Source organism: Leopardus geoffroyi, chromosome C1 (genome assembly GCF_018350155.1).
Source record: "Leopardus geoffroyi isolate Oge1 chromosome C1, O.geoffroyi_Oge1_pat1.0, whole genome shotgun sequence".
Taxonomy (NCBI): Eukaryota; Metazoa; Chordata; class Mammalia; order Carnivora; family Felidae; genus Leopardus; species Leopardus geoffroyi.
Genome location: NC_059328.1, coordinates 179,087,450 through 179,104,073, shown reverse-complemented (window position 1 = coordinate 179,104,073; position 16,624 = coordinate 179,087,450). Strand labels below are relative to the sequence as shown.

Below are 16,624 nucleotides of genomic sequence, written 5' to 3'. Positions count from 1 at the left end.
TCAGATACCCGTTGACTATTTGTTGCCCTAGGCTTTTTCTCAGTATTCCCAAGACCTTCCATCTAATAGACCAACTCCTATAGTTTACCTCCTTATAAAGAGGTATATATCAATGGTGACTAAGCTTTTCCATAAACAAGATAACCCTGGTCCCCCTTGGAAAACCTGACTGTAGTCCTTGGTAATTTGTCTGGAGAAGGGCCTTATTCCTTCCTCCTAGATTTCCAAACTAGAAAGACTGCCCTTCTCAAATTTAAAAATAAAAACAAACGAAACAGACAACAGCAACAAAACAAAAATTATCAGCCCAAGCTCACGTGTATCGCCTGAGTAACAATATAGTAGACTTACAACACTACCTTGCAGTCAGTGCTTTTCCACGCTCTGTATAGAGGGTTTTTGTTTTCAGCGCATTTTCATTATCTCTTATTTCATTTTCTCCCTCACAACCCAGTCCTTCCTGAATTGTAGTTTCTTTACAGATAAAATAATTATAATCGAGGAGTGACATGAGAGTTAATGAGTAAATGGGCTTAAAGTATCACAAGAGTCTTGAATGAAAAGTACACACTGTTTTCACTATCATTAATATAATGCAACTCATCCATTACAGTTCTGACGGAGAGCATGGGCAGTGGCTCTGACCTCATTTTCTGGCCAGGCCAGGAAGGGTCTGCATAATAGCCCCAGAGCCAGACAGGCACAAGGGAAACAAACCAGTCAAGGTTCAGAACAACCCAGAAAACCATCCTCACTGCAGTACAATTGGGTACTTTAAAACTGATTAGGGATGTTGTATGGACAAAATTTGGAATGGACGAGTCAAGGACCCGGGGAGAGGAACAAGTGACGGGCATGTTTAATAGATGAACCCAAATCTAGTGATATTAGAGGGCAGTCCCCAAGCAGACACATGAATAAGGGATTTGCTACCTGGCAGGTTTTGCAGCCTCATGCTCTGGCCAACAGTGAGGCATTTCGAAATATAAGGGAAGGGTTTATTTAACTCATTGCAGAACACCCTGGAAGAGCCATTTCGAGAGAGACAAGGAACTAAATTAATGTTGGGGGCTTGAGCCCCCCCCCCAAATATTCATGAGATAATTATAAATGCATGTGAGTCACCATAGACGCCACTTTTTACTTCCTATAGTTTCGGTTCTTCACTCCTTCCGGTGGCCTTTTTAAATTATTGGATGTTTCTCTTCTTTCTTACCATTCGGAGAGCTAGGGTTTTCAGTCAATGTTAATTTTCTTTGAAGGATTTCAGAGGGTGGTATTTCACATAGAGACCCTTAAAATTATTATTTTCAAGTAGGGCTGATGCTTTTTCTTTGCAACCTAGAAGAAAAGAGATCTATGTAATCGCAGTGTCAAAATGTCAAAAGACTGAGATAGGTTGGAAAAAAGAAAAAAAGGAAAGAAAATACAAAAAAAAACCCCACAAAACTTAAAGGCATCCATACAGTCCTCAGCCTTATAAATCCTTGGCTCGCATAAAGTACTTGTGACACGCTGTAATTAACTAGTTACTCCTCTCAGAATGAATAATAATGCAATTATTTGCCAAAAGCAGTGAAGAAAGGAGAGTTTCTGTTTTTAAAAATATCTGCCTTACATTTCCGTAGAAAGAAAAACCCCTGATTAATTTACATAATTAATTTACATAAGCTGCCACTGCACAGAGTGGCCTGCAATCTCACCATTACACTGTATGATAACTCTGTCACCCGTTTATTGGAGCCTGATATTTTTCAATGGTTTGAAACAGCAATAAACTGACAAGTCACCACCATGGTTACATTATCCTGGTTCTGAAAAACTTGCACCCAAATGCCGTAAAATATAAGTAGTAACCCGCCTGGTGAAACGCGTCCTTTTCTCAACTGCACCTTGATGCCTTTGAGGCCCCTAAGGGCTAGTGCTCTGTCTCCTTTGTCTGTGGGGCACGAATTAAAGGAAGGAGGTAGGTAACCTTTTTCAAAGGCCAGATAGCCCAGAGTTGGGTGAGAGTTTATATGAACCAATCACTGGTTCTTTCTCCTACGTGTTAATGTCTCCACAATGACTGTTCTCTTTTTTTAAAAAAATTTTTTTTAACCTTTATTTTTGAGACAGAGAGAGACAGAGCATGAACAGGGGAGGGTCAGAGAGAGGGAGACACAGAATCTGAAACAGGATCCAGGCTCTGGGCTGTCAGCACAGAGCCCGACGCAGGGCTCGAACCCACAGACCGCGAGATCACGACCTGAGCTAAAGTCGGACGCTTAACCGACTGAGCCACCCAGGCGCCCCATGACTGTTCTCTTTAACTTCATCCAAGTCCATCCTGCCATTCTCTCAGTAAGTCATTCAACAATCGTTACCGATGACCTTGCTATGATGCCCTCCACCAGGTTCCAGAAATCTGAAGGTAAAAAATACACATTGCCCTTAAGAAAGTTGTAGAAAGTGAAGGTATAAACTAATAAATTGGGACATCAACAATGCAGTAAATGCCACCACAGAGTCCACTCTCCGTACACATACACAAATTCATTTATTCATATCAACACACAAAATCTTTCTACCCTGTGAATCTGAACTTCCAAAAACTCCAAGCTCTTAAAAGTTTTGAAGCAGTGCCTTGGAGAAGATGTGGTTCTAAAATGTACAATTTCGGTAGTGTCATTTAGAGTGTATGTTTGTGTAGATGTGTGTGTGTCTGTCTACGTGTGTATTTTTATAAAAAGTAGAAACACCTTTAGATAGAATTTTGCCAAGGGTACAATAGTCTAAACAATTGATGCCTTCTGTAGCCAGACTGATTCAGTGCATATCAACTTGTTACTTGTTGTAATAACCAGATAATAGTTCAGAGTATCTTCAAATGAATGTTTACTGATACATCCTTACGATACTAAAAAGTCTGGATCACTTGTTTGGGAAGTCAGATACTAAAAGTCACTGTGATTTAAATTCATAAAATCATGATAAATATTCTAAGAGCAGACCTAATCTTATTTTGTTCACATCCTGTACATCCAAGGTATTCTGTTAATGAGTAAATAGTAGGAATTTGGATCTGCTTTGTTTTTCATTGTACTGAACAATACGTAGAACAGTGCAGGTTCTGATATCAAACTGTCGATACTGGAAACTAGGTTTTTCCCTGTACAAGCCAGGCGACGTCTCCAAGCTTCAATTGTCTCATCTGTAAGATGGAGATAATCGTAGCTACCTCATAGAGACAGACAGATGAAAGAGGTAGCTGCATATAAAGCACATAGCACTGGGGCGCCTGGGGGGCTCGGTCGTTTGAGCATCTAACTCTTGATTTTGGCTCAGGGCATGATCCCAGGGTCATGGGCTCATGCTGAGCATGGATAACCTGCTTAAGAATCTCTCTCTCTCTCGGGGCGCCTGGGTGGCGCAGTCGGTTAAGCGTCCGACTTCAGCCAGGTCACGATCTCGCGGTCCGTGAGTTCGAGCCCCGTGTCAGGCTCTGGGCTGATGGCTCAGAACCTGGAACCTGTTTCCAATTCTGTGTCTCCCTCTCTCTCTGCCCCTCCCCCGTTCATGCTCTGTCTCTCTCTGTCCCCAAAAAAATAATAAATAAAAAAAAAAAAAAAAAAAAGAATCTCTCTCTCTCTCTGTCCCTCTGCTTCTCTCCCCGCTCATGCTTGCTCTCTCTCACAAATAAAAATAAATAAATAAAATAAAAATAAAGCATATAGCACTGGGACAGGCCCTATCATTTTTTTTAATGTTTATTTATTTTTTGAGATAGAGAGAGACAGAGCATGAGCAGGGGGAGGGGCAGAGAGAGAGGGAGACACAGAATCTGAAGCAGGCTCCAGGCTCTGAGCGGTCAGCACAGAGCCCGATGCAGGGCTCGAACTCACTGACCACAAGATCATGACCTGAGCGGAAGTCGGACCCTTAACAGACTGAGCCACCCAGGCGCCCCATGGGACAGGGACTATCATTAAGTAAGATAGTATTATTTTTGTCATTATTTGATCTCAGAACATTTAATATCTGTCAAGAAATTATTTTGCTATCCTATGTCTGTGTTTATGGCAATATAGTAATGACAATTTGTATTAATTCTATAAGAATATAGAGTCATGTCACTGTATTTATTCATTTCATTTATTTATCTATTAACTTGCAGTTATTGAATGATGAGTGTATTGGGTGGGGCAGGGAACACAAGGGTAATTTAACTACTACCAATAGAGTTTCAGACTATCGTCCTGGAATCCTGCATTGTTTTCTAACTAAGTTTAATAAACTCAGACACAAAAAATAACTTGAAGATACCTGCAAAGCCCTTGTTATATAATTTGCTCTTTCGATAGATGACAAAACATGATTTCTCTCTGTTATGCTGCCAGTAACAGATAATTATTTTGGTGTCTTTCAAGGAGATAATCCCCAGAATCTAACACAACAACAGTAAACTGGTTTGAAGGTAAATGGAACCAACTTTTAAAAAATAAACGTCAGTATCCTCCCCTCTTTATTTACCACAAACGGTTAAGGAGACCAAGGGTGATCTACAAAATCACTTTCCCAAATCCACTGTGAAAAGGACCAAAAGTTCTTTGAACATGTAGGCAGCTCCCAATCTCAGATTTTTCAGATGCCAAGAATCAGCCCAGGTCCCCATGTTGTGATCTCAGCAGCAACATCACGGCCGAGGTAGGGACTCCACTCCTCAGTGACTTAAGCATTTGGAGTTGGTTACCATCTGTCCTAGCTATTTGTTCCTAAACAGGTGAAAGTAAAAATAACCAAGTGTTCCTAAAGCAATTCTCTTACAAAAAAAAAAAAAAGAAAGAAAGAAAGAAAGAAAGAAAGAAAGAAAGAAAGAAAGAAAAGAAAAAAGAAAAAGAAAAAGAAAAAGAAAAAAAAAGTTAAGTGCATTAGCACAATTTCTGCCGGCACTTTTAACAGAGATCTAGGTAGTTCTGATACAGATGGTCTAAGGACTGCACTCTGAGCAGCCCTGGTGTGTAGACAAACCCTCTCTCACTTAATCAACACATGGATCAAGCAGTGATTCCCAGGAAGTGGATCCAGTGCCAGGCGGACTGCCTGAGAAGGCAGAATTGTAGTCTCTACCCCCAGAGTTACTGGGGCCCAGAAACCTGCTGATAATTCGTATATTTACAAGTTTTCTGGGAAAGTCTAACATACAGCCAATGGTGAGAGGAAAGGGGCTATATTTTACTTCAACACATCCGTGGGTGGTCCTTGTTCCACAATTTACTAGCTCTCTGACCTTATAATTGCTCCATCATTGATCTATAAAATAGCTGTTGCAAAGATTAAATAAAGCAATGCATGTTAAGAACCCAGCATGTAGTAAGCTGATTATTATTGTTATCATTATATGCCCAGCTCTAAGTAAGATATACAGAAGTAAAATGTGTGCTTCACCACTTCAAGAAGCATATAACCTATTTAGAAAAATGATGTAAATATTAATAGGAATTTAAAATACGAGTTTATATTCTAAAGCAATGACACATTTACACACATGTAAAACGTAGTCTGAGTAACAAAGTAGATTGTAAAATACAGAGAATTATAATATAAGAACATAGGAAAAGTCATATGAAGTTTGCTTAAATAAATAAATAAATAAATAAATAAGTAAATAAATAAATAAATAAATAAAATGTCCAATACTGGGGTGCCTGGGTGGCTCAGCTGGTTGAGCGTCCAACTCTTGATTTCGGCTCAGGTCATGATCTCATGATTGTTGGGATCAAGCTGCTATTGGGACACTGCATTGATAGCATGGAGCCTGCTTGGGACTGTCTCTCTCCCTCCCTCTCTGTCCTTCCCTTGCTCACACACACGTGCTTTCTCTCTGTCTCTCAAAAGTAAATAAATAAACTTTAAAAAAAAAAGCAAAATGTATAATTCTGCTAATTCAGGCAACCTAATTCTCACTAATTCACCATTTTTAATGCATATTGTAGAAAAATATTAAAATCATGAGTGCTAATCAACTTCTATTTATTACTTAAAACAAGAATTAGAAAAAGTATATATCTGGGAAAGGAGTCCATGGAGTAGGCATCAAGGAGCCCACAAAAACTCTGAAATTTCATGCAAAACGTTGTTTGATGTGAGTATGAATATTTCTGAGGAGAGAGCAGTACCTTTCATTTGATTCTCAAAGGGTTTTCTGCTCCCTCCCGAAACGTTAAGGACCATCAAAGAGTCCTGTTTTAGTTCTCATCATGTGCATCCTTATGTATGCTGAAAAAATATAACTCCTGACTGCATTCCAAATATTCTCCTTGCTTACTTTCGTGTACATGTCCTTTGAATCATTTTCTTCACGCTCTCACCATTCAAATATCCTGAGAATAGAAGTCACATGGTAAGATCTCATTTGAGGAAATTGTAAAGCAGACTTTCATGGCTACCTCAACCTATTCAAATCCTACAGGCATCAGCATGGAAGTTTATGTACCTGTTTTAAAAGTTCCAGCGGCCAAGATTTACTGATGATTATATTCCCTTTTTATTATTATTTTTTATCCATTTCTCAGTCTTTTGAATTATTTTCAATTAGTCCTGTGCTTCTTTTCATCTCAGATAGAAAAGTGAAGGAACTTCCCTGGAAGGATACAATTTACTTTTGCCAACTTGTATGTTGCCAACCCAGCACTTAACATTATTGATGTTACAGGTTTTTGATTGAGGTAGATTGGTGTATAACATTATATAAGGTTCCAGTGTGCAACATTATAATTCGACATTTGTATGCACTTCAAAACGATCACCATCCTAAGCCTAGTTACTATCCATCAGCATACAATTAAGCCCCTTCACCCATTTTTATTTCTCTTCTCCTACAGGTGTGTGTGCAACATCGACTGCTCTCAAACCAACTTCAATCCCCTCTGTGCTTCTGATGGGAAATCTTATGATAATGCATGTCAAATCAAAGAAGCATCATGTCAGAAACAGGAGAAAATTGAAGTCATGTCGTTGGGTCGATGTCAAGGTAATGTTCGTACCAAAATTCATTTCAAAGCATGTTTTTAGTCTTCGTGTAGAAGTGAAGAGTGAAGATAACTCCTTATTAGGCAAGCTATTTCATTTCCGAAAAACAGTCCTGATTTATAATGGATAGCAGAGTCTACTGTAGCATTTTGGTGATTATAGGAGTCTCAGGGTCTGTCAGCAACAGTCCGTATCTTTTTTCTATATAGTGGGACTGTGTCTTCATAATGCCGTAAACACAGAAGCCTGTATTCAGCAGACATTCTCGTTGCAGAGGGAAAAAAGAGCCAAAGTCATTTTTAGCAAAGAAGCTGAGGATTTATTAGCAAGCCTTGAAATTAAAAACAAATGACACCATTTTTATGTGTTGATTTCAATAGAAGTGTTTCAAGTACATTTTTTTAAAGCACAATGTACTAGAAAGTTCTATTTTGTTTCTTATTCAGAAACAAACGTTTCCTGGCTTTTTGACTTGTTATTCTTTCATCCACCTTATCTCAGTTGTAATTGTGAACCTACTCTGCCCCAAACTTCAGAAAGCTGATATCATTCTACTATTCGCTCTCAAGCAAATTGACATAAATCTGTCTTTGTGTACAGGTTGCTTAGAACTATAGTGGTAAAATTTCCTTAATTGTCATGAAGGTACTATCGGAGGAGTCATGTAAATTTGACATTAGGTGTTTAGGACGCATTTGATCAATCTTTTAATTGTTAATTTTTTTTTAACGCAGATAACACAACTACAACTACTAAATCTGAAGATGGGCATTATGCAAGAACAGATTATGCAGGTACTTATAATGTTTTCTACTACAGAATATGAGCGCTTCTTTAAGAGAGTTCTGAAAGAATAATTTTTACTCTTGAACCTTAGTTGAATCTTCCAAGACTCTGACATGTGCTGATCTTCTCTCACTTAGTTCAAACCTTCAATAGGCAATAGTGAATTTTTGTTGAAGCAAATAAAATACTTTTTTTTTTTGCCAGAGTTAAAGCAATTGTCAAAATGTCAGCAAGATATAACTAACTTGTTTTGACAGTGCAAACGGTACAAATGACAAAACATTTATCAAATTAATGGGCGTCAATGGAAATTAATGCAGTTTTTGGCAGCATATCGTGATGAATGCAAACGTTCTTGCTTGAATTTTCATTAAAGTCAACAAGAAAAAGCTTTGCTAGTCTCTAAAAACACTAGAAAGGACAGCTATAGATAATAATACAGCCGATCTCTCTTTCATGCAAAGTTAAAAAGGTAGGTGTAAACTATTTTCAAAATAATAAAGTTCTTTAAAACTACAATGTAGCTTCTGACGTCTGCAGAATTATCAAGCATTTATATAAAAACATACATTTTATTAGCAATTATAGAATGCTATTTTGAGAACTATTTCTATCTAATGTAATGTTTCTAGAGTGAGAGATAGTTGACGGGCACACAAATAGCAGATCATAAAATTTTATAAAATTTTGGATTGAAATATAAAAATAAATTATTGATGATGATAACGATATGTAGAGGTTTTTTTTTAATTTTTTAAAGAGTTTTTCATTTAACTATCAAACAGTAGTGACTAAATTTAGTCAATCGAAAGTGCTTCTATCTGTATTATCATTCATTTTTTTCAGTTATTGCATTTTCTTTAACAGTATTTATGAAGTTATATTCATATACAAAATTAATCTCAATGAAACTGAAGAAAGGTGATCAGATGTTGTACTATGGATACCTCATACCTCTCCGTATTTGGAAGTAACAAAATAATTTTTTTTTTAATTTTTAATTTTTATTTTAATGATTTTCAACATGTAAAACCTTTTATGTGCTAGAAGCCCAGAATCATCATGAACAATAATACATGGAAAACATTAGTTCTACTATTGTATAGGTGTTCCCAAATGTCCAGCTAAGATATTAGCAGGTATTCCTTAAAAAAAGTTGTCTGTGGTCAATAAGTTTGGGAAGAGCCTAGGTAAACAAATGACTTTCTTACCCAGAGCACCTCAGAGCTCTTTATGTGCACTGTAAAATTTCTTAGGGATATGAATCTTTTATTAATTAGTTAATTTATTTAATTTTTATTCCAATACATACACAATGCACACAAATGTAGGCTGGATAGTATAATGAACCAATATGTATTCATCACTCAAATGTAGTAACCTGGTCCCATCCCAAACTCCATCCCGTTTCAGCATTTTCAAAATATGTGGAAAGAAATCCCAGAAATTACATCATTTTATTCATAAATACTTTAGCCTGCAACCCTAAAAGATCAACACTTTTTAAATAAAATTTCATTATTATCACATCTAAAATGATTATGAATAATCTCTTATAATATATAGCTTTTATCAAACTTATTTGATAAATAACACATGTTTTGGGGGTGCTTTTACAGCACTAATGTTCCCAAGAATGCACTTTGAAATATGCTGATCCACAGGAAAATATTAAAAGTAATAGAAGATAATGAAAAATCGAGGTCTGAAGCTAATAATATACATTTTAAATATTAAATGAAATCAAATTTAAATGCTATATTTTATTCTAAACAATAGCTATATCTTGAAGGTATTATAAGCTGCTACCTGGCATATTTAATTTTACTGTAGCCTAAAGTATTTGAAGATTTCATAAAGATTTCACTTTCACATAAAGAGTAACTAACTATGCTTAAAATACCTTTATACCTGTTTTGCAAACTAATTCGCTTGGGGAAAAAAATCTTCAAAAATTTAATATTATATGAAAATGTTCTCTATTGAACCATCCATCATTGAACTCATAGGAAAATCAAGCCTCTCCCTGAAACAAGGAACTTTTCAAGTTGATGAGCATCAATATGCATATATATGTGAGTTTCCGAAATTGTACATTAAATATCATAATGGAGTTTACCGCTCTCTCGTTGTCATTCATACTACATATTTACAGTTTGCCCATTTTCAAAGAGTTTGGGAGTTGAAATATTGTTCCAAAAAAATTCATATTTGAATTTGGCTTCAAACAAATAATTTCTGACCTTCAATGTCAATGCTTTCAGTTGGCATTATTTCCTATCTTATCACTTTATTGAACATGAGAAGGAAAGAGAATGTGTTTTTAAATCCATGCAAATGGAAACTATTCAGACCCTCCATGTTGTCCAAGGTCTTCTAGTTTGACATGAGATTTATTTAATAATTTCCGACGAAAAATTTTTAAGATAAAAGTAATGTTTAAAAATACATGTTTGTTGAAATCCACATTTAAGACAGGAACAAAGATAATGTCAATTGAAGCTTGCAGTTTCTAATTAACCATTGATTGCATACTTTAAAACTCCCATGGAATTTAATTTAGATGTCTTTATTTTCATTGGCAATCTTACTAAAATACGATGTATACCCCTCGTTAGACATTATTTAAATAATAGCCATGTCCCTCAACATTTCCAGGTTCCCAACAGTATTTGCATTTTTATAAATTTGGGGATAAAACATTGGGAAAATAAAAGGAACCAAACAGAGACTCAGTATGTCATTGTCCTCTTAATTTCTGTTTCATATTTTCAAAACTCCCCAAGGAGGGAAGATGGGCACTGTGTGACTCACATTCCTAGAAGTTTGCTGTGTGTTCACAAGCTCGTTCAATGTCACAGTCACTTCCCCTGTTAGACAAACATCCATGGATGCTCCCACCGAAGGGAAGTGCCAGTCTTAACACACTCTCATTTTCTTCTTACGTGTCCTCAATACTATATGTGAAAAACCTTTAGCGACACACCGTAGTTTCCCCTTTGAGCCTACCTTAAATACAAGAACACACATTTCTGATTAAAAAAATGAAAATATAATTTAAAGAGAGCCTAAACCTAAAAGTAAATATCTTGTGTCTCATATTTAATATCATTTAAAAGAAAGAGACTGCAGTAAGGACCAGCAAGAGCCGATTTGCAAACAAATAAATGCAAACTAAGCCAGCCATGCCTCCAGCAACACTAAGCAGAGGTAGACTACAGCGTGACTGGACTTGTGCAGAGCTGTGAATTCTGAGATCCTCACAGGCGTATACCTGAAATAGAGATGAGGAAAACAAAGAATTTGCCAGACCATCCCAGCCACCACTGCTTTCTGGTTGTGCTTGACTTGGGTCTCTCTTCTGCCCTCTCTCTTTTACTGAGACTCCAGACGTTAGTGAGTCCTGAATCAAGAGCTTTGGCTCTGTGTTTCAAGGCAGAGTGACAAGACCCCTGTGTGATAAACTAAATGGGCCACTTCGTGTTATTCTTCCTCACCAGTCTAAGACTCGGGCTTCGATTTAGGTCTTTCTATTTACTTGCAGAAAGTCTCCGAGAACAAAAAGCTCCACAGAGCTGGAGCTTTTGAGGGTTTCCATTGTTTGAAAATGTTAATATTAAACTTTCCTTCTGGAAGTTTTTATAAATAGCGTATTTTATAAATAGCAAATGTTTTACACCTCTTGAAATCTGCAACATTTTCTTTTTAAAAAAATTTCCCTCATGTCTTGACGAAAAAAAGGAAGCCCAACTATTGTGTTTTTCTTCATCTGGCATATATATTTTCTGATTATATTGCTTTTCTATCGGAAAGTCTGATCATGCCTCAGAAGAACTAGCTACATGATCTTCCAGGGAAAATTTACTTGGTTTTATGTTTGTAAAATATACACATATACATAAAGATGCGCAAAAAGCAAAACAAACCATGAATTTAAACTGTTTTGTCTTTTACCATGTAGAGAATAAAATGAATTTTGTTTCATGACATTTTGTACCAGTTTCCAAAATAATCTGTGGTGGCTTACAATTAAAGCATATTCAATGAGATCGTTAAAAGAGAAAGTGAAAACACAAAGCATAACTGTAGAGGAAAATAAATATATCAGCAACATGGACTATTACAGTTACTGCATTTAGCCCTAAGCTTCCTTGGAACCAGTGTATAAAGAGGAAATGTGATGAATTCGTTCATTCAGCAAATATTTAGAGGCCCTGCTCTCTGCACTCCACGGGGCTTTACAAGGGTGAACACATCATTCTAAGTCTCTGCTAAAATGCAGCCTAGGCTTTCAGTGTCTGATAAAAAATAAATAAATAATCAGGTCAGGAACCAAACAACTAATTTCTCTAATGCTAAGTTCTAAAAGAATATTTGGCATAGATCTTACGAGGCATCACTGGAAAACATAGAATGGATGATATCTTTAACAATGATTTTTATGAAATTTGCCTGTAGGCTTTTCATATGGCTGGGGAGATTTTTTTTTTTTTTTGTAATAATTTCCTATAAATTCTAGACCACAGAATTAGAATACGTGTAACTCAATGATAGTCTCTCTGGGGCAGATTAAAAAAATCAGTTATGTTTATGTATATTTCCAAATTGGAAAAAATAAATAAACCCCAGAATACTAAGGGGAATGGCTGTTGAGAGAATGTGTTCGGCTTATCTTCCTTGTGTGTCTACAGATTTGACGGGAACTGGATTAACAGAAGAGTCAGAAGGCCCAAGTAAAGATAAAGAATATGGTAAATTATAATGTGTATATGGGGAAAAGAAATTTCCCCTGCTTGTATTAGCAGTTAATGAGAGAAGTTAACCCTGAGTCATCTCCAGTCTTGGGAGGAAGCCAGGGTCTTCCCAGCTCTGAGTTTAGGTACAGGTACGCATGGAGTCTATTTGTCTTCTTATCGTGCATTACACTGTGGCCTTTCACCGTGTCTTGTAACATTTAGAGAAGATCAATTCTTTTTAGGCAAGTTTCTCTTTAGAAACCTCTCCTTTATCTTTAAGCAATGCTTTAGATATGAAGTTTGGGTCTAATTTAGATACTAAGCTCAGGTCTAAAAGATGAAAGGAAGAAGCCAGAAGTATACATTTAAACCAAATTCCATACATCCTACTATTATTCCATTGACTCATTTGTTCACCCTGAGAGGAAACTGACATCTTGAAAGGGTATCTAGTCTAAGTGAATTGTCATCATAACTTGTTCTCTGTAGAAGCCTTGGCAATTTACAAAGGCTTTTCACGTATATTGTCTCCTTCAGTCTCGATGACAGAAATGTGAGGGAGATATTATATGCATTTGACAGGTGAGAAATGGAGGTTCAGGGAGATTAACTAAAAAGGGTATGCGATAGAGCTAAGGTTCAAACCATCATCACTAATTCCAGAATCCAGCAAAGCGTGAATGGTATGGGACCAGAGGAGACGTGTCACCACTTAACATTCTTAAAGACTTTGGGACCCCCCCTCTGCACCTTAGAGGTTAACTCCTTGAGAGTTCCAGACTCAAAAATGTTTCGCCATGATACCTACATTGCTGTGAAATGCTCCAAAGAGTTCCTCCTCTCTTTGAACCTGTCTCTATCTCATAAACATCCTACAAGCTCTGTCTTCTTTGATCTTTAAATTTTACTCTTCTGTTTTCTATTTCCTCACATAGACAAGAGAAACCAAAGAGAACAGTTTTTGCTACCCAGTAATCCTACATTAATAGAAAAAGTGTGTGTGATACTTTCTAGGTTTACAGAGATCCATTCCCATTACCTTATTCGCTCTCATGTCAATTCAATAAAACACAGTTACAAATACTAGGGGGAATAAAATTGTGGCTCAGAAAACCTAAGTGGTTGACCCAGAACTGGACACAGTATTTTGACACATTGACCAGCCACCCATGCGAATACAGCACTTGCTTGATTAATCTACTATTTGCCTCGATTCCTCTTCCACTATATGTAGATCGACATGAATATCAAGTGGTTACATATCATATTTATAACATGAATTAATTCAGTCATGTGGAAAAAAATCTGCATTTAAAATGGAAGCTTTTTCCGTTTGCTCATGAACACAAAGAGCACTTCACCGGAAAGCATGTTATGTCTAGGCCAATAATTTGATCTGTAGGAAATAAATAAATAGCAGCAAATGCAGGCAGCAGCTTGTAGCACAAATATTGGTATCAACAGTGAAATAAATAAAAACGTTTGCCCAGGCTATTACAGTGCCACCAGACTAGCCTAGAATATTTAAGCTCAAGAAATGAATTAAGATGTCAAGATTTTCTCAAGATTTCTGAGGGAAAGTATCTCAATTCAAGTATTTTCCCCTCTGGGATTTACATTAGACTGCTGCAAAATTCATAAAGCTTTCTATGAACTCTAGCTCACAATTTTTCCTGCTCTCTTGAACTTCTGTGCTTTCATTGTTTTCTCCATAAAATCATGTAGCCAGTCATCTGTAATATTATGTTATGTTCATGGTTATAGATAAACACAGAAATGGTATTTGCAATACAGATGAACGTTTCCTACTGAAGAGTTGCCTTGGGCCCTGGTAGACTCTGGAAAACTTTGTGTTTCTGCCCCAGTTCATAAATGCATCCTGCATCATTTATGTGCCCTTCTTCCGATTTGAAATGCTCCTTTCTGAAACAAATTGTTCACTTTGAGGTGTTACTCGTGGACCTTTCTCTTCCATAAAGGTGTGGCAGGCAGATTAGTGGTTAAGGCCACTAAAAATCAGGGCCGAGTTTAAACACCGGCCATGCTTTTGATTATTTAACCAGGAGCCAATTAATTGACCTTTCTGAGCCTCAGTTTCCTCGTCTGTTCGATGGAGATAATAAGCCTCCTTCCTTAGGGTTAAAGTTTGAATATAAGGGGCACCTGAGTGGCTCAGTCAGTTAAGCATCCCACTGGGACGCTTGATGTCGGCTCAGTGTGTGGGTTCAAGCCCCACAGTGGGCTTTGCGCAAACAGTGTGGGGCCTGCTTGGGATTCTCTCTCTCCCTCTCTTTGCCTCTCCCCTACTTGCTCTCTCTCTCAAAAAATAAACTAAAAGAAAATTAAAGTTTGAAATTAAAAAGACATTATGTAACATATTCGCAAGAAACTAGCAAGCCAGCTATTTGTTATTATTTTCCTTTTTGTCTGACAATTAAAAATCTATTAATGGACAGTATAACATATTGTATGGGCTGTGGTCCAGCCATATGATACATATTCAGAGTTTTTGTACAAATACTTTCATTTCTGGACTCATACAATTACAAGGGGTTTCTTTTTTTCCTACTCAAGTCGTACAATAATTTGTCGCAAGAGATTTTGGCAGACTTTTTAATTCGTCTGTAAAGAAGTATTTATTGAGCACCTACCATTTGTAAGTCTCCAGCACATTGGTATGTCTAAATTTTCACATGGCTAACTTTTCAGTTTGCCTCCAGGCACAATTCTAGGTACCATATAGTTTGATCGCTTTAAAATAATATGATCACCCGATTATTAAAACATGAGATTCAAATAAAAATTGAGTAAAAGGACGTAAGGCTTGACAGAATTGCAAGATCGTGATACCGCTTACGTTTCTTTTCTTCCTGGCCTTTAAAGTTAGTCGTTTGTATCCCAGGGTGTTTGTATGAAAGAACTGCACATTCATTCTTTAAAAGAAGCCTGTGTATGGGGCGCCTGGGTGGCTCAGTCGGTTAAGCGGCCGACTTCGGCTCAGGTCATGATCTCGCGGTCCGTGAGTTCGAGCCCCGCGTCGGGCTCTGTGCTGACAGCTCGGAGCCTGGAGCCTGTTTCAGATTCTGTGTCTCCCTCTCTCTGACCCTCCCCCGTTCATGCTCTGTCTCTCTCTGTCTCAAAAATAAATAAACGTTAAAAAAAAAATTAAAAAAAAAAAAAGAAGCCTGTGTAATGGGTGACCATAGTGATGGGAAAGTATCAAGCAGAAATAACAGGAATGTCATATATAAGAAGTTATGCCCGTTATGCAAAACATTCTTTCTACTGAGAAAAGTTAGTGTTTGTACATCATCAACCAGCAGACACACAGATACACACACACCTTAAAGAGTCAGAGCATCAAGGTCAAGAACAAATGCGTGCAACAAAAGCTAAGCATCAAGGAAAAGAGTTGCATTTCCTTGCTGATTAGCTTTTGTTGCTTTGTTTAACACAGGAGGCAAAGAGGAAAGGCTGGTTGAACGTGAACATCTAGATACCACGAGTGAAAGTGACACAGTTCTCCACCTTAATTTACCCTTTTACCTCAAGCCTGTTATTTCCATTCCTAGGAAAAGTGGCATAAATATGGGTAGAATGTGAGAAACCGAAAGAAGACGAGGATATGTCCAAATGCTCTGCATAATTTCAAGACACGCTGTTTTCCATAAAACTAATAAATAGAATTCAAGCAGTTTCAAAAAAAAAAAACCCAAAATATCCAGACCACTTTGATTGCTGCTTTTGTTAATGAGTCTGATATGCTTCACATATATGAACCCACATTATCAAGCACATTGAAAATTCAGTTCTCACATCTTGATGATTTGAGATTGTGTACACATATAATCAACTAAAAATGTTTTTAAATATCTTTGAAGCTAAAATCCCTCGGAAATATTGTGTTTCTAAACACTGTTCCTTGTTTCATGGGTCATAGCTTGTTCCCTTTAAGCTGTTCATTTGGAAATTGCTCAGACTTTTGGTTTGAACTCAAATGTAATTAAGAGAAATCTAACTTGTGAGCCAAACTCCAGGCATAACAATGTATGAAAATCAGTGATAAGGCTTGAGGGAAGTGGGGTGGTCCA

The 16,624-nt window shown here is 37.0% G+C and overlaps 1 protein-coding gene across 2 annotated transcripts in view; it reads left to right on the top strand.

Annotated features, from left to right (window-relative positions):
* The window catches only part of TMEFF2 (transmembrane protein with EGF like and two follistatin like domains 2), a 232,423-nt gene that overhangs the window by 177,259 nt on the left and 38,540 nt on the right, over positions 1-16,624 (top strand). Inside the window, exons 6-8 of one of the 2 annotated variants that reach the window (XM_045480569.1) lie at positions 6,864-7,012; positions 7,746-7,805; positions 12,489-12,548. In XM_045480569.1, coding sequence (XP_045336525.1) covers positions 6,864-7,012; positions 7,746-7,805; positions 12,489-12,548 — 269 coding nt within the window. The remainder of the gene's footprint in view (positions 1-6,863; positions 7,013-7,745; positions 7,806-12,488; positions 12,549-16,624) is intronic. The other variant, XM_045480570.1, reaches the window with a different exon arrangement.